Source organism: Sus scrofa, chromosome 6 (assembly GCF_000003025.6).
Source record: "Sus scrofa isolate TJ Tabasco breed Duroc chromosome 6, Sscrofa11.1, whole genome shotgun sequence".
Classification (NCBI taxonomy): Eukaryota; Metazoa; Chordata; class Mammalia; order Artiodactyla; family Suidae; genus Sus; species Sus scrofa.
This window is the reverse complement of record NC_010448.4, coordinates 57,420,958-57,443,622: the sequence shown is the minus strand read 5'-3', so window position 1 is coordinate 57,443,622 and position 22,665 is coordinate 57,420,958. Positions and strand designations below refer to the sequence as shown.

The 22,665-nt window shown below is 46.9% G+C and overlaps 1 protein-coding gene across 1 annotated transcript; it reads right to left on the bottom strand.

Moving 5' to 3' along the window:
• LOC110261289 (zinc finger protein 160-like) lies at nt 1,298–22,037 on the bottom strand. The gene is given in 5 exon segments (XM_021097256.1): nt 1,298–2,478; nt 2,481–3,554; nt 9,096–9,222; nt 12,395–12,490; nt 21,923–22,037. Coding segments are annotated over 4 exon segments (2,088 nt in total). The 5' UTR covers nt 12,431–12,490; nt 21,923–22,037; the 3' UTR covers nt 1,298–1,627.

Here is a 22,665-nt window from a genome sequence, read left to right as displayed (position 1 = left end):
ATGTCCCAGAGACAAGGTGGATGGTAAGCCACTGTGCTATGGAGGGAACTCCAGGACACACTGTGTTAAAGGTGTTTCTGGAGGTCCCACCATGGCGCAGCAGAAACGAATCTGACTAGGAACCGTGAGGTTGTGGGTTCAATCCCTGGCCTTGCTAAGTGGGTTAAGGATCCAGCGTTGCTGTGAGCTGTGGTGTAGGTCACAGACTTGGCTCAGATCCTGTGCTGCTGTGGCTGTGGTGTAGGCTGGCAGCTGCAGCTTCCAATTAGACTCCTAGCCTGGGAACCTCCATATGGCACCTCGGGTGTAGCCCTAAAAAAATGTGTTTCCATGTTCAGTAAGTCTGCATAGTGGCTGTGCTCCATGAATTCTCATTACACCCAGGGTGTAAATACTTGACTAAAAATTTTACGACATTTCTTTAGAAAGCTTGCTTTCTAATATCAGTCATCTGCTATTTCACAGTCTCGATCTTTGGATAAAGCCTTAGCGTGCACATTACTTTTGCGTGGTTTCTCTGGAAGATCTATTTTGAAGTGTAGAGCACTCTAAGTTCAGGATAAAGGCTCTGACTACACATTCCCACGGCTTCTCCTCAATATGGACTCTCAGTTGCTAACATTTGAATTCAATGCAAACCTTTAGCCACACCCATGCTGGAAAGTATCACTCTAAACCAGCTAGAACAGAAAAAGTAAAAATCACTTTAAAAGAAATAAAGAAAGTTATCATTCTAGTATGTTCCCCCTTTGCTGTTTGGGTCAAATCCTTGCTCTGCACATTGTATGTGGTTTGTCTCTAGGATACTTATGCTCATTATCCTGAAGAAAAAACAGTAACTTAAAACTTTGCCACATTCATGTCATTTCCCCCCCTTTTTTTTTCTGTCTTTTTAGGGCTGCATCCATGGCACATGGAGGTTCCCAGGCTAGGGGTCGAATCAGAGCTGTAGCTGCTGGCCTGCACCACAGCCACAGCAACGTGGGATCCAAGCCCCCTCTGTGACCAACACCACAACTCACAGCAACACCCGATCCTTAACCCACTGAGCGAGGACAGGGATTGAAGCTGCATCCTCATGGACGCTAGTCAGATGAGTTTCCACTGAGCCACGATGGAATTCCTCACTGCATCTCTAAGTATGAGGCATGTAGTGAACTCTTGAGTTTATTAAGCCATACCTAAGGGCCTTGCCACATTCAGTAAACGGGTCAGGTTCTATCTAGTATGGACGAGCTGATCCCTGGTGAGACCGGAACCCCAAGAAAGGTTTTATACACTCATGCCACTGGTAAGGTTTCTTTCCAGAATAAACTCTTTACTGAATACTATGGTCAAACCATTCTCTCGATGGCCTTGACACGTTCAAGGAACAGTTAGAAGGCGTCAATGGAGCATGAATTTTTTTCATGAAGGACACCCGCTAAGAGCCTTGCCGGATTCCTACCACGTGTCATGTCCCAAGCGTGGGCCACCTGCTCAGTCTATCTGGAAGGCTTCTCTCCCATGGCGAATGCTACAGGTGGAGACCCATGATGGAAGCATTTTGCACATCCTTCGCATTTAAATGGTTTCCTCTTCTGTGCGGATGCCCTGATGGGAACTTAAGGTCGACCACCCTCGTCTTTCATGTGCACGGTCTCCTTCCGCGGTGACTCCTACGGTGATTCGCAAGGTGTGATTTCCTTCCGAAGCCCTGGCCACACACATCACACTGATGTGGTTTCCCTCCCGCGTGGATGACCTGATGGCGCTTCAAAGTCGACCGCACGGGAAACGCTTTGCCACACTCGTTACATGCGTAAGGTTTTTCTCCGGTGTGGATTCTCTTATGATTGACCAGGTGGTAAGACTTCCTGAAGCCCTTGCCGCAGACGTCACACGGATGGGGCCTCTCTCCGGTATGGGTCACGTGATGGTAAGTTAGGCCGGACTGCGTATTAAAGGCCCTCCCACACACGTGACACGTGTAAGGTTTCTCCCCCGTGTGGATTCGACGGTGATTCACAAGGTGGATGTTCTGACCGAAGCCCTTGCCACAAAAGTCACACTTGTGTGGCTTCTCTTCCAGGTGGATGACCTGATGGGACGCCAGGTTCCCCTGCCCGATAAAGGCTTTGCCACATGCCTGACACTTGTATGGTTTCTCCCCAGAGTGAATTCGCTGATGGGCTTTCACGTGGGCTTTTTGACTGAAGACCTTCCCACACACATCGCATTTATAGGGCTTGTCTCTTTTATGGATGATCTGATGTGTGGTGAGAGTGGAACACTGAGCGAAGGCTTTGCCACAGTCCTTGCATTTGAAAGGCTTCTTCCCATCGTGAAACCTCTGGTGAATCCTGATGCCAGATTTTTGCCGAAAGGCCTTGCCACATGCCGCACACGTGTAGGGCTTCTCTCCTGTATGAATGCGCGTATGATCCACCAGGTAGGAACGCTTTACGAAGCCCTTCCCGCATTCATTACACCGGAAAGGTGTCTCCCGGTGTGGATCATCCGATGATTAGTGAGGTTTGAACGCACGGAGAAGGCTCTGCCGCACACGTCGCAGGCGTACGGCTTCTCTCCGGTGTGAGTTCTCTGGTGAATCTTCAGGTAACACAGCTGCGTAAAGGCCTTGCTACACACGTCGCATGTGTGTGGCTTCTCTCCAGTATGAATCCTCTGGTGCATTTTCAGGTTCCAAGGGTGACGGAAGACTTTGCCACACACATCACATTTAGATTTGGCCTCTGCAGTGTGGCTCCTCTGATGTCTGGTGAGGGCTGAGGACTGAGGAAAGCTCTTGCCGCACGCATCGCACGGGTGAGATGATTCCCTGCTATGAATTCGCCGATGTTTGCTGAGATGGGAATTTTGACTAAAGACCTTGCCGCAGTCACTGCATTTGTACGGTTTCTCTCCAGTGTGAATTCGCTGATGCATTTTAAGGTTCCAGCTGCTACTCAAGACTTTGCCGCATCCGTCACATGTGCGTGATTTCTCTTCTCTGTGGATAACCTGATGTTTACTGAGCTGTGAGCCCTGAGGAAAGGTTTCCCCACACTCGTGACATGTGTGAGGCTGTCCGCTGTGTGCATTCGGGTCCCCTCTCTGTGCGGAAGGACGGCTAAGATCGTCCCCATGCTTGTTAGAAATGGTGGCTTGGACACGAGACAGGATTCTTTCAAGGGGCGAGAAAGAGCCACTGCTGTTGAGAGACTTCACGGCTTCGTTACATGCATAAATTTTCCCTTCCGTGTGATGTATCAGCAGTTTCTTTTGAAAGCTTGACCCAAGCCTATTTTCAACAGGCTTCTGTCCTGCATCCCGAGCCCAAGGTTCATTTCTTTTATTCATGAGATTTTCTTTAGAGGGTACAGGCATTCCTCGGTCAACTCTCTCTTTATCTCTCCACAGGCACTCAGTGTCGGGTAGGGCTCCCTGGAGGTCCTTAAAGTAAAAAGCTTTAACTTCAGGGCGATCTTGTAATTCCAATATCAATGTCTGGAAAATGTCTCCGTCACCTTTCCCTTTAGATTGTAATTTCATCACAGGTATGCGAGTGATATCTACGAGATATAAAAAGCCATAGGTACCCTTTTAATTACAGTTCGTTAACAAAACTGCTTTTTTTTTTTTTGGCCGCACCCGTGGCAGGTGGAAGTTCCTATCCAGGGATCAAATCTATGCCACAGCAACGACCCAAGCCACTGAAGTGACAACACTGGATCCCTAACTTGCTGCACAAGAGAATGCCACAAAATCATTTCTTATTGGAAACACGTTATTAAACCAAAAAATAATACTTATTCTGGACAGAATAATGAGACTTCCCAAATGTGATGTTCAAAATTTAAGGAACACTATGGGAGTTCCCGTTGTGGCTCAGTGGTTAACGAATCTGACTAGGAATCATGAAGTTGCGGGTTCGATCCCTGGCCTTGCTCAGTGGGTTAAGGATCCGACATTGCCGTGAGCTGTGGTACAGCTTGCAGACGAGGCTCAGATCCCGCGTTGCTATGGCTCTCGTGTAGGCCGGTGGCTACAGCTCCGATTCGACCCCTAGCCTGGGAACCTCCATATGCCGCGGGAGCGGCCCAAGAAATAGCAACAACAACAACAACAACAACAACAAAAAAGACAAAAGACAAAAAAATAAATAAATAAATAAAAATAAATAAATAAAATAAAAAAAAAAAAGACTGATCACAGGTAATTCAAAATAATCTTAGTGGAATATAACCTTTAAAAACAGTGAATCACGTGTTGTACACTTGAAACAATCAACTACACAGTAATAAAAACAAGAGACATATAACTGAGAAAAATAAAAAAAAAAAAAAAAGGGGGGAGCTCCCTGGTGGCAAAAGGTTAAGGATCTGGGATTGTCACTGCTGCGGCATGGGTTGGATCCCCTGCCCAGGGACTTCAGCAGGTCGAGGGTGTGGCCAATAAAGAAATTAATTAAAATACTCAATGAATGTAAATAAATAATTTAAAAATTTTAGGATTGACTAGTTTCATACACCCTATGTTATATGTATGTGTGTATATAATATTCCTTTTGCTGGCTTGCTCTAACTAGAAATCCTATCACTGGAACTCTTAACACAATCTCTGCCATAAAAAAAGATGAAACATGATGTTGGCAGGAGAGCAGAAGAGGAAACTCTATGTACATATTAGCCCACAGAGACACTGAGTTAACAACTACACACAACAATCCATTGGAGTTACTCTAAAAACCAGGTTAAGAAGCTGGAAAACCCAAACGGATGCCTCCACTCAAAACACAGAACGAAAAAGTGCGACCATGGTGATCTGCTTGTTCTGACTCAATCCCTCCAAGCACGATGCAGGGGGACAGAACTGGAGGAGTTTCCTGGTGGCAGCTCCTCCCTTAGGAGAAAATGCAAATCAAACCCTCAAGGAGAACATCGCTTCACACCCTGAGGAAGATTATGATCCGCAGGACAAAAGATATGTGTGTTTATGAGGAGCCCTGTGAGACGGTGGCCACAGCTGAAATCAGTTTTACTCACTGGAGAAAACACCGCACAGACTGCTGAAAAAGCCTTTTTTTTTTTTTTGTCTTTTTAGGGCCCCACCCATGGCACATGGAAGTTCCCAGGCTAGGGGTCTAATCAGAGCTGTAGCCGCGGCCTACACCACAGCCACAGCAACGTGGGATCCGAGCCGAGTCTGCGACCTACACCACAGCTCACAGCAACAAAGGATCCTTAACCCAGTGAGCAAGGCCAGGGATCAAACCCGTGTCCTCACGGATACTAGTTGGGTTCGTTAACAGCCAAGCCACACACAGGGACGCCTCAAAATGCTTTTTAAAAACTACCACATAACGCAGCTATTCCATACGTGGGTATATATCAAAAAGAAAAGATATGAAGTCACTATTACGACGAGACGATTATTTTTTTTTTTGACCCGGCCTGCAGCACGTGGAAGTTCCTGGGCCCGGGATAGAACCTGAACCACAACAGTGACACAGCCGCTGCAGTGACAACGCCAGATCCTTAATACGCAGCACCACAAAAGAACGCCACACAATGAGAGATCTTCATTCCAAAGTTCGTTATCGCACTGTTTATAAACGTCAGCCCAGAAACGGAAACTACCTAAGTGTCCCATGAACGAAGGAATAAAAAAAAAAAACTGGGTTCCTATACACAATGAAATATTAGTCACTCATAAAAAAGAATACAATCCTGTCTGTACCAACATGAAGGGCATTCGAGAGGATTATCCTCAGTAAAACCAGTCTGAGAGGAAGACAGTACATAATGACCTCCCTTGTATGGGGGGTGGGGCAGGGAGACAAATAGAAAAAGAAAGGAAAACAGTGGTTATCAAAGGCTGGGGCTTGGCAGAAGTGGTGAGGTATCAATCAGAGAATCAACTTCAAGTCAAGTCAGATCAGGAGATCTAAGGTACAGCAATGCTGACTACAGTTATCAACACCGTACTGGAGTTCCCACTGTGGCGCAGCAGAAACGAATCCGACCTATGAGGACGAGGTTCGATCCCTGGCCTTGCTCAGTGGGTTAAGGATCTGGCATTGCTGTGAACTGTGGTGTAGGCCGGCAGCTGCAGCTCCGATTGGACCCCTAGCCTGGGAACTTCCACGTGCTATGTGTGTGGCCCTAAAAAGCAAAACACACACACAAAAAAACAAAAAACCACTGTATTTTAAACTTGAAAGTTGTTAAGACATTAGACTTCAAATATTTTTGCCACACACACACACACACACGCACACGTGCAAAACTGTATTACGCAGATGTCTTAACATATGTGGTAATAAGCTCTTAGAAATATACATGTGTATGAAATCTTCATAGTGTATATACTTAAACGTACATGATGTTATCTGTTAATTGTATCCAAAAGCTTGAAAGAATACAAAGGAATGGGCATAAAAGGTCCTGGTTTATCACCTGAATAAAAACCATTTAAAGGAGTTGCCATTGTGGTGCAATGGAAACAAATCTGACTAGGAACCATGAGGCTACGGGTTCCATCCCTGGCCTCGCTCAGTGGGTTAAGGATCCGGCGTTGCCGTGAGCTGGGGTGTAGGTCACAGATGCAGCTCAGATCCCGCGTTGCTGTGGCTCTGGTGTAGGCTGGTGGCTACAGCTCCAATTAGACCCCTGGTCTGGGAACTTCCATGTGCCACGAGTGCAGCCCTAAAAAGACAAACACACACACAAACAAACAACAACAAAAAAAAACACAAAAAAAATTTTCAAAAGGAAAACAATAGGAATAAAAAGAATGCAAGAAACAAAATAGAGCCAAAGTTAGAAAGAAAGGAAAAATCTGCATGATATACAAAAGAGGAGTTCCCAATAGGACAGTATGTTAAGGACCCGGCATTGTATCTTCAGCAGCATGGGTCAAACCCCAGCCAAGTATACTGGATTCAAGATCTGGTATTACCACACTGTGGCATAAGTCACAGCTGTGGCTTGAATTCAGCCCCTAGCTCAGGAGCTTCCATATGCCACAGGTTCAGCCAAAAAAGACATACACAAAAGAAAATGAGTAAAACTACATAAAATCACAAACTAAAAGTTGCTTCCTGGATCAGACAGACAGAATCTGGAGTTCCTGCCATGGCACAGTGGATTGATGATCCGGCTTGTCTTTGCAGAGGTGCCAGCTGACTCCTGGTCCAGCACAATGGGTTAAGGATCTGGCGTTGCTGCACTTGTGGCATAGGTTGCAGCTGCAGCTCAGATTTGATCCCTAGCCTGGGAATTTCTGAATGCTGCAGGGGTGGCCAAAAAGAAAAATAAATTAAAAATCTGGGAGTTCCCATCATGGCGCAGAGAAAACAAATCCAACTAGGAACCATGAGGTTTCGGGTTCAATCCCTGGCCTCGCTCAGTGGGTTAAGGATCCAGCGTTGCCATGAGCTGGGGTGTAGGTCGAAAATGTGGCTAGGATCTGGCATTGCTGTAGCTGTGCTGTAGGCCGGCAGCTGTAGCTCCGATTCGACCCCTAGCCTGGGAACCTTCATATGCCACAGGTATGGCCCTAAAATGACAAAAGGAAAAAAAAAAAAAAAAATCTGAACAGACCTATACCTTGTCAGGAGATTGGGTAGCTCGTCAAAACAATTACTGATCAAAATAAAATGAAAACTAGAAAGTATCACTGCCAAACTCAACACTTTTTGGTTTTTATGGCTATACCTGCAGCATATGTAAGTTCTGTGATGGGGGACTGATTCCTACAGCTATGACCTACATCACAGCTTGAGCAACACCAGATTATTTTTTTTCTTTTTTTTGTCTTTTTAGGGCCCCACTTGTGGCATATGGAGGTTCCCAGGCAAGGGGTTGAATTGGAGCTGTAGCAGCTGGCCTACACCACAGCCACAGCAATGCCAGATCCCAGCCACATCTGCAACCTACAAAACAGCTCACGGCAACACTGGATCCTTAACCCACTGAGCGAGGCCAGGGATCAAACCTGCGTTCTCATGGATGCTAGTCAGATTCCTTTCCACTGAGCCACGACAAGAACTCCCAACACCAGATTCGTTAACTCACTGTAACTGGCCAGGAACGGAACCCTCGCCTCTGCAGCAACTCAAGCTGCTGCAGTCAGGTTCTTAACACACCGAGCCACCAAGGGAACTCCTCTGTCCAACATCTTAAATGAATTAAGAAAAACATTCCTCAAACCCTACCCCAAAATTTGAAGAACTGGGACCACTTCCAAACTCATTCTATGAAGCTAGCATTACTCTAAACCAAAGCAGAGACTAACAGAAAACCATAGACTAGTTCTGATGAGTACTAAAGAAAAACCAATCAAACAAAAGTAAACCAAATTTTCAAGCAAATTAAAAGGATTATGCAATCTAACCAAAAAGGATACATTCTTGGAATCCAACAAATCAACGTCTTTCAATATGAAATTGCACACTGAAGAATGAAAGAAAAGGAGTTTCCATCGTGGCTCCAACTAGGAATCCAACTTGGAGGTTGTAGGTTTGATCCCTGGCCTCGTTCAGTGGGTTAAGGATCTGGCGTTGCTGTGAGCTGTGGTGTAGATCGCAGACGTGGCTCGGATCTGATGTGGCTGTGGCTGCGACTGTGGTGTAGGCCAGCAGCTGTAGCTCCGATTGGACTCCTAGCCTGGGAACCTCCATATGCCTCAGGAGCAGCAAAAAAAAAAAAAAAAAAAGAGAATGAAAGAAAAAATAGTACATGATTGTCTCCGTTGATGCACAAATGCAAATGACTAGTTAAAGACTTTCACAATAAAAACACTCAATATAGCAGGAATAAACACAAAGTACTGTAACACATGAAAGACATGTATAAAGAGCCTCCAGCTAACATCATACTCAATGGGGAAAGACTGAAAGCTTTTCCTCCCAGATCACAAAAACAAAATCCGACCTCTCACTATTTCTAGCAAACACCTCCTGGTCCTAGCCCATCAAATGGACAAGAATGTCTGAGTCCACAGGGCTTAGAGCTCAGTCAAGCAAAGCAGAGGCTCCCAAGAGGCACACACGGGAAAATGCAAAGATACCCAAGGGCAGATTCCAACTTCCGGAGGGAAGCGATGCTCACCCAGGGAGAGCAGGTTCCTGTAGGTCTCCAGCATCACGTCCCTGTACAAGGCCCTCTGCGCAGGGTCCAGGCAGGCCCACTCCTCCGGAGAGAACTCAATGGCCACGTCCTCGAAGGTCACCGGTGCCTGAAATGAACATATATGTCACCAAGGGGGCATGAGGACAGTTCTGATTTACACACAAAATGAGAAGAGGAAGGGGTAAGGATGGACTCAGCTGAAGCCTGTATTCTGACAAATCCATGTTAAAATATTTGGAGCAAATGATGTGTCTAAATTTTAATTTCTTATGTTTTGGCATAGAGATTATAATAGCCTCCATTCAATGTGGATTTTTCATTTTGAAAATTTTTTTTCTCATCGTTGATGATTTTTCACTTTTGATTTTCCATTTTGACAATATGTGAAAAACAGAAATAAAATTCAAGAATGGGTGGTCTAGGAGTTCCCGTTGTGGCACAGTGGAAACGAATCCGACTAGGAACCATAAGGTTATAGGTTCGATCCCTGGCCTCGCTCAGTGGGTTAAGGATCCGGCGTTGCCGTGAGCTGTGGTATAGGTCGCAGAGGCAGCTCGGATCCTGCGTTGCTGTGGCTCTGGCGTAGGTTGGCAGATACAGCTGTGACTGGACCCCAAGCCTGGAAACCTCCATATGCTGCAGGTGCAGCCCTAGAAAAAGACCAAAAAAAAAAAAAAAAAAAAAAGAATGGGTGGTCTATGGAGGAAGTGATAATTCTGTTCGATACACGGAGTGATATTCAAAACCCAGACAAGCTGCAGAGTGAGTGATGTCCTAGAGATGACAAGGTCCACAGTGGCTTTAGGGAAGATCAATATCTGAAATGATGATGCTGCCAAGAGCAATGACTCAAGATGCTTGAACGCTTCCCATGTGCTCATGAGCATCACTCTAAATGCCTTACATGCATCTCCCTAGAGGTCTCTTGTCTTTCAGGAGAACTGTGTCAGAGACACGCTGCGAAACTTGCCTCAGAACAAAGGACTCAGAAATGGCACAGCCGTTCCCCTCGTGGCTCAGTGGAAACAAATCTGACTAGCATCCATGAGGATGCAGGTTCGACCCCTGGCCTGGCTCAGTGGGTTGAGGACCCGGTGTGGACGCGAGCTGTGGTGTAGGTCAGCAGCTACAGCTCTGCTTCGACCCCTAGCCTGGGAACCTCCATGTTACCCTGTTGCCCTAAGAAGATAAAAACTAAAATAGAAATAGAAATGGCACAGCAGGAGTTCCCGGTCGTGGCGCAGTGGGTTAACGAATCTGACTAGGAACCAGGAGGTTGCGGGTTCAATCCCTGGCCTTGCTCAGTGGGTTAAGGATCCAGCATTGCAATGAGCTGTGGTGTGGGTTGCAGACACGGCTCAGATCCCGAGTTGCTGTGGCTGTGGTGTAGGCGGGCGGCAACAGCTCCGATTAGACCCATAGCCTGGGAACCTCTATATGCCACGGGAGCAGCCCAGAAAAGGCAAAAAGACAAAAAAAAAAGAAATGGCACAGCAAGTACCTAAACTCAGGTGGTCAGACTTCAGAATGAGAGCTGAAAAATCAGTTAAGTAGCAGATGGAGGATAAACGAACGCTGACACAGAATTCCCTGAGAAAACCCAAGTTGATTTCAAGGTTAACACAGGGAAGGGCATAAAGTCATCACACATGCAGAGATCTTCCTCACATTCAAATCATTAACATGCTAATGCAGGAAGAGTTTAAAGCTATGGAATATACTTCAGACAGAACGTCAACTGCTGAAAAATATAAAACTTGTATGTAGTTCCTTTGTGGTGCAGCGGGTTACGGATCAGGTGTTGTCACTGCCGTGGCACTCGGGTTTGATCCTTAGCCTGGTAACTTCTACATGCCCCAGACAGGGCCGACAAAAATAAATAAATAAATAAATAAATGACACCTTTCATGAAAGCCACGGGCATGCGTATTCATGCACCCATGCATTGACATGTAAACACATAATTAACGGAAATGACAGGCCGGATTTCCTGATTTGGGGGTACTTTTTCACATTAGTTTTTTTTTTTTTTTTTTTCCTTTTCTATTTTGGCTGCACCTCAGCATATGGAGTTCCTGGGACAGGGATCAGATCCAAGCCAGTTTTGACCATGCCCCACCTGCGGCAACCTCAGATCCTTTAACCCAGTGTGCCCAGCCAGGGATCGAGCCCGGGTCCCGACACTCCAGAGATACTGCCAATCCTGTGGCACCACAGTTGGAATTCCATCACATTAGTTTTTATTCACATGTATTTCATCATCTTTAGGACAATGAAAATGGATTAACTATACATAACTTCATCTGTCAACATTATTCTATGTTAGGTTAATTAAAAAAAAAACTCATACATGGCACATGGGGTTAAGGATTTGGTATTGTCTCTGCTGTGGCTCGGGGGTCACTGCTGAGCTAAGGGTTTGAGGCCAGGCCCAGTGCAGTAGGCCATGGATCTGACATTGCTGCATCAGTGGGGAAGGTCTCAGCTGCAGCTAGGATCAATCCCTGGCCTGGGAACTTCTGTATGCTGCAGGTGCGCCAAAAAAAAAAAAAAAACTGGTACAAATATGAACAAATATATAGAATACTATACCTCTAATCTCTTTAAAAATCTACATTAAATATAAATACATTTGGTTGTGATGACTGTTGTACACCTATAAATGTAATAAAATTCATTAATTTAAAAAAATAAAAATAAAATAGAAATACAATTTTAGCCTTGCTTAAATTTAAGTATGTAGTTATTAAAAAAGACATCAGGAGTTCCTTGATGGCCTAGCAGTTAAGGACCCAGCACTGTCACAGCTGTGTGGGTTCAATCCCTGGCCCAGGAATTCCCACATGACAAGGGTGCAGTCAAATAAAATTAAAAAAAAAAAAAAAAAAACAGTTTATGTCTTTAATGAAATATTGATCCAAGATTAGAAAAGTTATTAATGTTATATAGAAGAAATTTAAAAGATTAAAATAAGAAATATCACAGTATTAGATGCTTCTAAAATTCATTGCCTAGTTAAAAATCATGACAAAGAGAAATTGGAGAAAAACATTATTAAGCAAAAATACGCCATGATTAAAAGAAAACACTGGATCCATTTCATCTGACCTAACAGTTGAGAAAAATGGGCTGGCGAGGGCTCCTGCGTTTCACCACTGTACAGTATGTCTGAATGTACAGCCTCAGGCAGATACTTCAAGGTCAGACAAGGTTACTGAGTCCAAAAGAGGGCATCTCGGGAAGGACAGACTGAGAGTCAACTGAGACTATGACTTTACCTGAGAAACAGCCATTCCTGACTCCTTGTCTTTCATCTTCCTCCTTAGAGGCTTCTTCCTCAGGCAACTTGCATCTTTGAATTTTGGGAAATCAAACTTGAAAGTTAAAAAGATTCTGCTTAATGCTCAGATTCAATATACGCTCTTCCTGTGCTGCAACCACACACACAGGGGAGACTGCACCATGTGGAAGAGACAGGCCTCTGCTGCCCACTGTCCCAGGAGGGACTCAGAGACAGGAAACTCCCAAGGAGACCAAGAGGGGAGTTTTCCTACAACTTTCCTTCTGATTAAGCACCCCTCCTGGTGAGGCCCTCCCCACACTGCAGCCATGGGCACCTCCGCTGGACCCCACAACCCCATGCAGGTGACAGACCAGCCCTGCTCCATCCTCAAGCAGAGCAGAGCCCCCGCCCCCTCAGCCCAGATCCCAGCCCTCAGGATTGGGAGGACACGGAGCCTTGCCACTCAAGGATGGATCTGGACTGGAATCACCTGGGGAATTTTAAATATTATTGAGGCCCCATATCCACTACGTGAAGTGGAATCTCTGGTCAAAGGGCAGAAAATGTGTGCAAAATGCCTCACCAACCTAATGCGAAATCTGAGTTGGGCACCACTCAGAGGAAGAGGCAAGTTCAACACACCATCCACTTTCTTTGTCTTTTCCAGCTTTAGTGAGACACAACTGACTAATGAAAATAATATATATATATGTGTGTGTATATATATATATATATATATAGTACACAATGGGATCTCTCTCTTTTTTTTTTTTTTTTTTTTTTGTCTTTTTAGGGCCACACCTTTGGCATATGGAGGTTCCCAGGCTAGGGGTCAAATCGGAGCTACAGCTGCCGACCTATACCACAGCCACAGCAATGCAGGATCCGAGCCACATCTGTGACCTACACCACAGCTCATGGCAATGCCAGATTCCTGAATCCACTGAGTGAGGTCAGGGATCAAAACCACATCTTCATGGATACTAGTTGGGTTCTTAACCTGATGAGCCAAAAGAAATCTTTTTTTTTTTTAAGGCCCCACCCATGACACATGGAAGGAAGTTCCCAGGCTAGGGGTCTAATCAGAGCTCAAGCTGCCAGCCTACAGCACAGCCACAGCAACACTGGATCAGAGCCGAGTGTGCAACCTATGCTGCAGCTTGCAGCAATGCTGGACCCTTAACCCACTGAGCGAGGCCAGGGGGCGAACACGCTTTCTCACTATGTTGTCCATTTTTAACCCAGTGAGCCACAACAGGAACACCTAAAATCCTTCTTCCATCAAAGCTTAAGACCCATCATTTCCCTTCTAGACCAAACAAAGTTACAAATTACCCAGGCCCTCAATAATGAAGCACCCTGAAATTTTTTGAAATATTCCAAGCCCAATTACTCATGTATTTATGATGGAATGATATACAGGAAGATCCCCAAAGCACACTAGACCAAAAGACACCATATGTTCATCCACAGTGACCCCAGCCCAAGTACTGCCATCTCCCAAAACTACTAATAAATGGCGGAAAAAAAAGAAAAAGAAAAAGAAAAAGGAGTTCCTGATGTGGCACAGCAGAAATGAACCCGACTAGGAACCATGAGGTTGCAGGTTCGATCCCTGGCCTCGCTCAGTGGGTAAAGCATCTGGTGTTGCTGTGAGCTGTGGTGTAGGCTAACAACTGTAGCTCCAATTAGACCCCTAGCCTGGGAACCTCCATATGCCACAGGTGTGTCTCTAAAAAGCAAAAAAAAAAAAAAAAAAAAAAAAAAAAAAGGTCTCCAGTGATGCAAATGCTCCAGGGAGACCCCAACATCTTCCAAGGAAACACTCCAGATTCTCTTTGGCATCTTTCCTAGTGCATCTGAAACTCACTCAAAGATACCGAAGGTAATCCACAAAACGATCTGTCAAGATTTTCCCCGTATCACTCTACGGGACGGGTTGCCTAATAGGGCTTGTCTTCCTAAAAGACCCCACAGACGTCACCATGCAGAGTGGATGCTGTAGAGCACCCTCTAGATCCATTCCCTCAGGATCAAGTAACCCAGATCCACTGCACCAAGAGCTCCTGTTCTGCTAAGGCTTTGGTTTTTTGTTGTTTTGGGTTTTTTTCGGTTTTTTTTGTTTGTTTTTTTGTTTTTTGTCTTTTTGCCTTTTCTAGGGCCGAACCCACGGCATATGGAGGTTCCCAGGCTAGGGGTCTAATCAGAGCTGTAGCCACTGGCCTACACCACAGCCACAGCAATACCAGATCTAAGCCGCACTGCAACCTACACCACAGCTCACGGCAATGTCGGATCCTCAACCCACTGAGCAAGCCAGGGATTGAACCTGCAACCTCATGGTTCCCAGTTGGATTTGTTGACCACTGAGCCACAACAGGAACTCCTGTTTGGGTTTGTTTTTGTTTTTTTTTTTCCCCAGGGCCACATCTGCAGCATATGGAGGTTCCCAGGCTAGTGGTTGAATTGGAGCTGCAGCTGCCAGCCTATACCACAGCTACAGCCATGCCAGGTCTTGAGCCGCATCTGTGACCTACACCTCCGCTCATGGCAATGCCAGATCCTTAACCCACTGAGCAAGGCCAGGGATTAAACCTACATCCTCATGGCCACTAGTTGGATCCTTAACCCGCTGAGCCACAACGGGAACTCCAGGTCTTGGTTCTTAAAACACTGTGCAATAAAGTTTCTCTCTTCCTAATTCAACTTCCTTCATGCTTTCAGGTGAGATCATGAGTTCCCCAAAGAAACCCACCCACACAAACTTAAGTCTCCGCATCCATGCCCCAGGACCCCTGAGCTAAGTCACCATGGCAACACAAACCACACAAGGCCTCCTGCAACTGGCCAGACACCCACTTGTAGGTGCTCCAGGAGAACCGAGACATCTGTTCCAAGATGCCTCACAGGCCCCCTGATGCCACAGCCACTCGCCAGACAGTTACATACACTCTCCTTGGGCTCCTCTAGAGGCCCATGTTGCCTCCACAATTTTCATGAAGACCACGACAGACTCCTCTCCATGTTTTCTTGTTTTTCTGCCTCTGGTCCATGCACAACTGAGCAAACAGTTCAAAGTGAGCAAACGAGGCTAAGAATAGGGCTCTCGAGGCACAGGCATCACAGCAAAAATACACACAAACTGCCATCCAAAGGGCACTGGGCATTCGGTACAAAGATCGAAAAGTTGGCCCTCCTGGGAAACCTGCCAGCCATTGGGGACTTGATGTAGTTAAGTCTTAAAAGCATGTGTGCGGAGTTCCCTGGCGGCTCAGAGGGTTAAGGAGCCTGTGTTGCCACTGCTGTGGCATGTGCAGGACCCGCCCTGGTTCAGGGAACTTCTGTATGTCGTGGGAGCGGCCAAGGAATAGTAATAATAGTAATAAAATTAAACTAAAAATAAAAGCATCTGAGGAAGTTCCCTTGTGGCACAACAGTTTAAGGGTCTGATGTTGCCATAACTATGGCACAGGTCACAACTCCAGGGCGGATTCGGTCTCTGGCCTGTGAACGTCCATATGCAGTCAAAATATAAATTAATTAAAAACAAGCAGAAGTTTCCACTGGGTCGCAATGGGATCAGCAGCATCTCTGGAGCGCTGGGACAAGATGCCATCCCGGCCCTACACAGTGGGTTAAGGATCTGAGGTTGCCACACATGCGGCATGAGTCCCAATGGCAGCTCAGATCTGATCCTGGGCGGGAGAACTCCATATGCTCTGGAGCAGCCAAATGGAAAAAGAAATACATGAAGGGATTTGAGGACTGACTGGACTGAGTTTCTTCTTTTTTCCTTTTGTCTTTTTAGGGCCGCACCTGCGGCATAAGGAGGTTCCCAGGCTAGGAGTCTAACTAGAGCCACAGCCACTGGCCTACACTACAGCCACAGCAACGTGGGATCTGAATCACATCTGTGGCCTACACCACAGCTCATGGCAAATGCCTGATCCTTAACCCACTGAGCAGGGCCAGGGATTGAACCTGCATCCTCATGGATCCTAGTTGGTTTCGTCAACCACTGAGCCACAAAGGGAACTCCTGGACTGAGTTTCTGATCTGGACTCTGCTCTCCATGTTACAGTTGGGCTGACTAAGGTCCAGACAGGGAGATACTCCCGAGAAAGCCTGAGTTAAGTAGAAAGGCCAGATATAACTGAATGTCAAGAAAGTACCTTAGGAGTTCCCGTCATGGCGCAGTGGTTAATGAATCTGACTAGGAACCACGAGGTTGCGGGTTCAATCCCTGGCCTTGCTCATGGGTTGGGGATCCAGCATTGCCGTGAACTGTGGTGTAGGTTGCAGATGCGGCTCGGATCCCGTGTTGCTGTGGCTGTGGTGTAGGCTGGCGGCTACAGCTCCAATTGGACCCCTAGCCAGGGAACTTCCATATGCCATGGGAGCAGACCTAGAAAAGACAAAAAAAAAAAAAAAGTACCTTAGGATCAAGTGGGCAGAATTTGTGCTTACCACTCTCAACACCTAAAACACCACATCCATCTTGCATGGGCCTGAACATAGGAAACATCTCTTTCAAGGTTTGATCACACTGATATCAAGATGCAATTTAACAGAAAAATCACTGTGAAATAATTTAATAAGAATTGCAGGAGTTCCCGAAGTGGCTTAGCGGAAACGAATCCGACTAGGAACCACAAGGTTGGTGGTTCGATCCCTGGCCTTGCTCAGTGGGTTAAGGATCCGGCATTGCCTCGAGCTGTGGTGTAGGTTGCAGATGCGGCTTGGGCCCCACGTTGCTGTGGCTGTGGAGCAGGCCAGCAGCTGTAGCTCCAATTAGACCCCTAGCCTGGGAACCTCCATGTGCTGCAGATGTGACCCTAAAAAGCAAAAAGACAAAAAACAAAGAAAAAAAAGAATTGCAGAATTCCCATCATGGCTCAGCAGTAACAAATCCTACATGTATCCATAAGGTTGTGGTTGGATCCCTGGCCTCAATCAGTGGGTCAAGGATCTGGCCCTGCCATGAGCTGTTGTGTAGGTCATAGATGTGGCTCAGATCCTGTGTTGCTGTGGCTTCGGCAGAGGCTGGCAGCTGCAGCTCCGATTTGACCCCTACCCTGGTAACTTCCATGTGCTGAGGATGCGGCCCCAAAAAGCAAAAAAAAAAAAAACAAAAAACAAAAAAATTGCAAAGTAACATCTGATGTGGAAAACCTTGTAAGGAGTCAGCTTAGAAATTAGCTCTAAGCAAACTTCTGCGTCATGAATTCACTGGCTCTGTTGGAAGAAGGTTCTAGGTCAGGTCAGCTCACCCTTGATGATCAGCAGAGAACAGTCAAGAGAGACCTGCGGGAAATACCTTCCCCTCACTTCATAGGCCACAACTTTAGATCTCAGAAAAATGAAGAAAATGGAAGATTAGACTAATATTAAACGAGGCTTTGACTTTTAGTATAAAAAAAATCATTGACATCTTTGCCAAGGACACATCAAAATAGTCTAAAATTTTTTTACGAGACGAAGTTCCCTTGGAGTTCCCATCGTGGCGCAGTGGTTAACGAATCCAACTAGGAACCATGAGGTTGCGGGTTCGATCCCTGCCCTTGCTCAGTTGGTCAAGGCCTACGTTGCTGTGGCTCTGGCGTAGGCTGGCAGCTACAGCTCTGATTCGACTCCTAGCATGGGAACCTCCATATGCCGCGAGAGCGGCCCAAGAAATGGCAAAAAGACAAAAAAAAAAAAAAAAAAAAAAAAAAAAAACGAGACGAAGTTCCCGTCGTGGTGCAGTGGTTAAGGAATCCAACTAGGAACCATGAGATTGCGGGTTCGATCCGTGGCCTTGCTCAATGGGTTGAGGATCCGGCGTTGCTGTGAGCTGGGGTGTGGATCACAGACACAGCTGAGATCCCTCATTGCTGCGGCTCTGGCGTAGGCCAGTGGCTACGGTTCTGATTAAACCCCTAGCCTGCGAACCTCCATATGCTGCGGGAGCACCTCAAGAAAAGGCAAAAAGACAAAAAATAATAATAATAAAAAAATAAATAAATAAAATTATTTACGAGTTACTAAAGAATGTTTCCAATATATAAAATAAAGAGGAGAAAACAAGAAGAGAGACCCTAAATAATCCTGAAACACATTTAAAAAAGAAATTGTGTTGGAGTTCCGTTGTGGCTCAGCAGTTAGTGAACCCAACTAGCATTCATGAGGATGCGGGTTCAATTCCTGGCCTTGCTCAGTGCATTAAGGATCTAGCGTTGCCATGAGCTGTGGTGTAGGTTGCAGACACGGCTCGGATCCCACATTGCTGTGGTTCTGGTGTAGGCTGGCAGCTGTGGCTCCGATTCGACCCCTAGCCTGGGATCCTCCATATACTGCAGGTGTGGCCGTAAAAAGACAAAAAAAGATAGAAAGAAAGAAGAAATTGTGAATTTTTGTTAATCTAATAATTCTGGTGTCAAAGATTTTTAAAAATTGAGAACATAGCATATTTATAAAAGAACGACATAACCACTAAAGCTTATTTCAGGTATTATTTATAGGAAAGTAGAACTTGAATGTACTAAGCTACAAAAAAATTTTTTATCTGGCACCCTCAGACTAAGAATCGGGTGTTGCCACAGCTGTGACTCAGATTTGATCCCTGGCTCAGTAACTTCCGTATGTTAAAAAACCCCAAGGAGTTCCCTGGTGGCTCAGCAGGTTAAAGGTCAGGCTTTGTCACCGCTAAGGCTCAGGTTACTACTGTGGAGAGAGTTCAACCCCTGGCCCAGAACTTAAGCATGCCTGGAGCAAGGCCAAAATACAAAAACAAAAACAAAAACAAAAACAAAACAATGAAAAAAGTGAATCCATTACTAAAAAAAACAAGTAAACGAAAGAGTAGGATTTCCATTTTGGTACAAGGGGTTAAGGATCTGATGTTGTCACTGCACTGGCTCAGGTCACAGATGTGGTACAGGTTCAATCCATGGTCCAGGGTCCTCCAAATGCCACAAGTGTGGCAAAAACAAACAAAAAAAAAACCCAAAACAAAAACAAAATTTAATGTTCCTTTAAAAAGGCAACTTGGGGGAGTTCGCATTGTGGCACAGAGGGTTAAAACCCAGCATAGAGAGTTTCCATTGTGGCGCAGCAGAAACGAATCCTGACTAGTTTCCATGAGGATGAGGGCTTGATCCCTGGCTTCGCTCGGTGGGTTGGGGATCCGGTCTTGCTATGAGCTGTGGTGTAGGTCGCAGATGCAGCCCTGATCCCATGTTGCTGTGGCTGTGGTGCAGGCCAGCAGCTGTAGCTCCAATTCAATCCCCTAGGAACTTCCATATGCCAAAGGTGGGGCCCTAAAAAGCGAAAACAAAACAAAACCCAACATAGTCTCCAAGAAGCTGTCTTTGAGGACACAGGTTCAGTCCCTGGCCTCATTCAGTGGATTAAGGATCCGGCCTTGCTACAAGCTGCGCAGTAGGTTGCAGGTTCGGCTCAGATCCAGTGTGGCTGGAAGCTGCAGCTCCAATTCGACCCCTGGCGGTGTCTCTGTGGTGCGCTAGTTCAATCCCTGACCTGGCATTGTGGGTTAAGGATCAGGCATTGCCACAGCTACGGCTCAGATTTCCTGCCTGGCCCAGGAACTTCCATAAGCCATGGGTGCAGCCAAAAAACAAGATCAATAAATCAAGAGGCATCTTGTAGTGACAGAGTCAGTCCTTTCTTGCCCCACCAGTTTCTCTCCTGTCCTCTATCTGCCCGGTGTCAAGGGAAGGGGATGACTCACAACTGCCTGAGTCACGTCATTGCCTCTTGGCTGAAAAAGTATTATAAATAAATGAATGTTATATTTTGTTACAAAAAATTGCAAAATGCATGAGACTTGTAAACAGGAGTTTTGCTATTCTCGTTCTCACCTGCGTAATTTAAACAAGTTTTATATGCATTGGATTCTTTTTTTTTTTTTTTTTTTGTCTTTTTGCCATTTCTAGGGCCGCTCCCACAGCATATGGAGGTTCCCAGGCTCGGGGTCCAATCGGAGCTGTAGCCGCTGGCCTACGCCAGAACCACAGCAACTCAGGATCCGAGCCGAGTCTGCAACCTATACCACAGCTCATGGCAACGCCAGATCCTTAACCCACTGAGCAAGGCCAAGGATCGAACCCGCAACTTCAAGGTTCTACTTGGATTCATTAACTACTGCGCCACAACGGGAACTCCATGTACATTGGATTCTAAAGCCCCGAATCAATACTTCACAACTTACTCATCTACAGCCAAACAATTCACCATCCATCTGAATCCAATGACGCCCCCCCACCCCGCCCTACTTCAGTTTCCACTTCAGCTTATTTCCCTACCTCTCCTTTCCTTTTTTGTTCCCCTCTGCCCTCCTCTCTCTCTCTCCCTCACACCTGTCCTGAGCCACTCTGCAACCAGATTCTTTTTTCTTGGGCGGCTCCTGGCATATGGAATGTCCCAGCCAGGAATGGAATCCAGTTTTAGCTGTGACCTAGCCACAGTTCCAGCTACACCAGATCCCTAACCCAACGTGCTGGACTGGGGGTGAACGGACGCCACTGCAGAGGCAACGCTGGATCATAAACCCACTGCACCACAGCAGAGACACCACACTCCCCCATATTCTTTTTTTCTTTTTAGGTCCGAAAGAACAGCCTATGGAGAGCTGCAGCTGCTGGCCTACACCACAGCCACGCAGGATCCGCGCTGCATCTGCCACCTACACCACCACTCAAGGCAACACCTGATCTTTAACCCACTGAGCAAGGCCAGGGATCTAACCCGCATCCTCATGGATACTCGTCAGGTTCATTACCTCTGAGCCACATAGGAAGTCCAATACTCCCCACACTTTGATTGCCCTGTATCTCTCTACCTCTTTCTTCCATCTCTGCTCCTTCTCCGTCTTCCGGTAACACCGGGTCTACATCAGCTCCACCCACTTCCTCCCCACGCTGGTACCCCGGGTGGCTGTTTCCTTCTCTCTTCCTTTCTCTGCCATCGCCTCCAGCTGGCCTCTCTTCCAACATCTCGTTGCTCTGTGGGTCATTTCCCAACGGGGTTGGATTTGAGACGTAATAACACAGGGTGTTGAAGCCGTCCGCAGTCACCTCCCCCTACGTGGGGTGCGGGGAAGAGCTGACGACCTAGGGGAGGCCTATGGGGCAGGACCCACCGGAGAAGCCGGGAGGACAGAGGGGCTGGAGGGAGGGTGTCTCAGGAGAGGGCAGGCTCCCGAATCCCAGGACCAGGGCGAGAACGCGGCCTCTCCGGGAGCGGGGCGGCCGGCCCTGCCTCCAGGGGTCGGGAGCGAGGTGGGGGCGCGGGTTCTCCCCGCGGAAGAGGACTTTACTGGGGGGGGGGGGGGGACGGAGGTAGGAAAGGCTTTCAAGTAGGTACACGGCTAGCAAAGCGGCGTCTACGTGGACCGAAGGCAAAAAAGCCAAGGACAGGGAGGGACCAGCCTCAGAGTGATTTTCAGGCCCAAGTTAAACGACACCCAATTTGAATTTACTTAGGGTGGACAGGCAGGTGCCGGGATTTAAAATTCCATAGTTACCTCCAAACTCCTAGGATATATATATGGGAAGCCCGAAGCGCAGGCTCAAACGAGAAAGAAGGAACTCCCGCACCGAAGAGGGACTCCGGCTCCACGTGGCGACCTGGGCGCGCCTCTCCGCTTCCGGGTCCCTAGAGAACCGGGCAGGCGCACAGCGCTCGGCAGGTGCAGCCTGAGGGCGGGGACTGAGCCTGGTTCTTCCCCAACCAGTGGCGAGCCGACGCGAGCGCCTGGGCCCGCAGGGGACACGCATTCCCGATCCCCACCCTCAATCCTCCTTAGGGCTGGTCAGTAGGCGGAGCCGGGACGTCTCTCTGCCTGGCCAGCAAAGTGTATCTTGGAACCTATGTCTCTGACATCGTGCCTCAACTTTGCTTCCTGCTTGTTTTGAATTAATATCAAAAGTAGTCACCAGCTAGATCCATCGAACTATACATTTTAATAAAAATTACAAGCTCACGTAAATGACTTTTACCAAAGCTTGCACATCCTTCAAATGTCATTTAACTAAAGATGTTTGCCCACTTTTTTCTTTCTTTTTTGTCTTTTCGCCATTTCTTGGGCCGCTCCCGCGGCATATGGAGGTTCCCAGGCTAGGAGTCTAATCGGAGCTGTAGTCGCCACCCTACGCCAGAGCCACAGCAACGCGGGATCCGAGCCGCGTCTGCAACCTACACCACAGCTCATGGCAACGCCGGATCGTTAACCTATGGAGCAAGGGCAGGGATCGAACCCGCAACCTC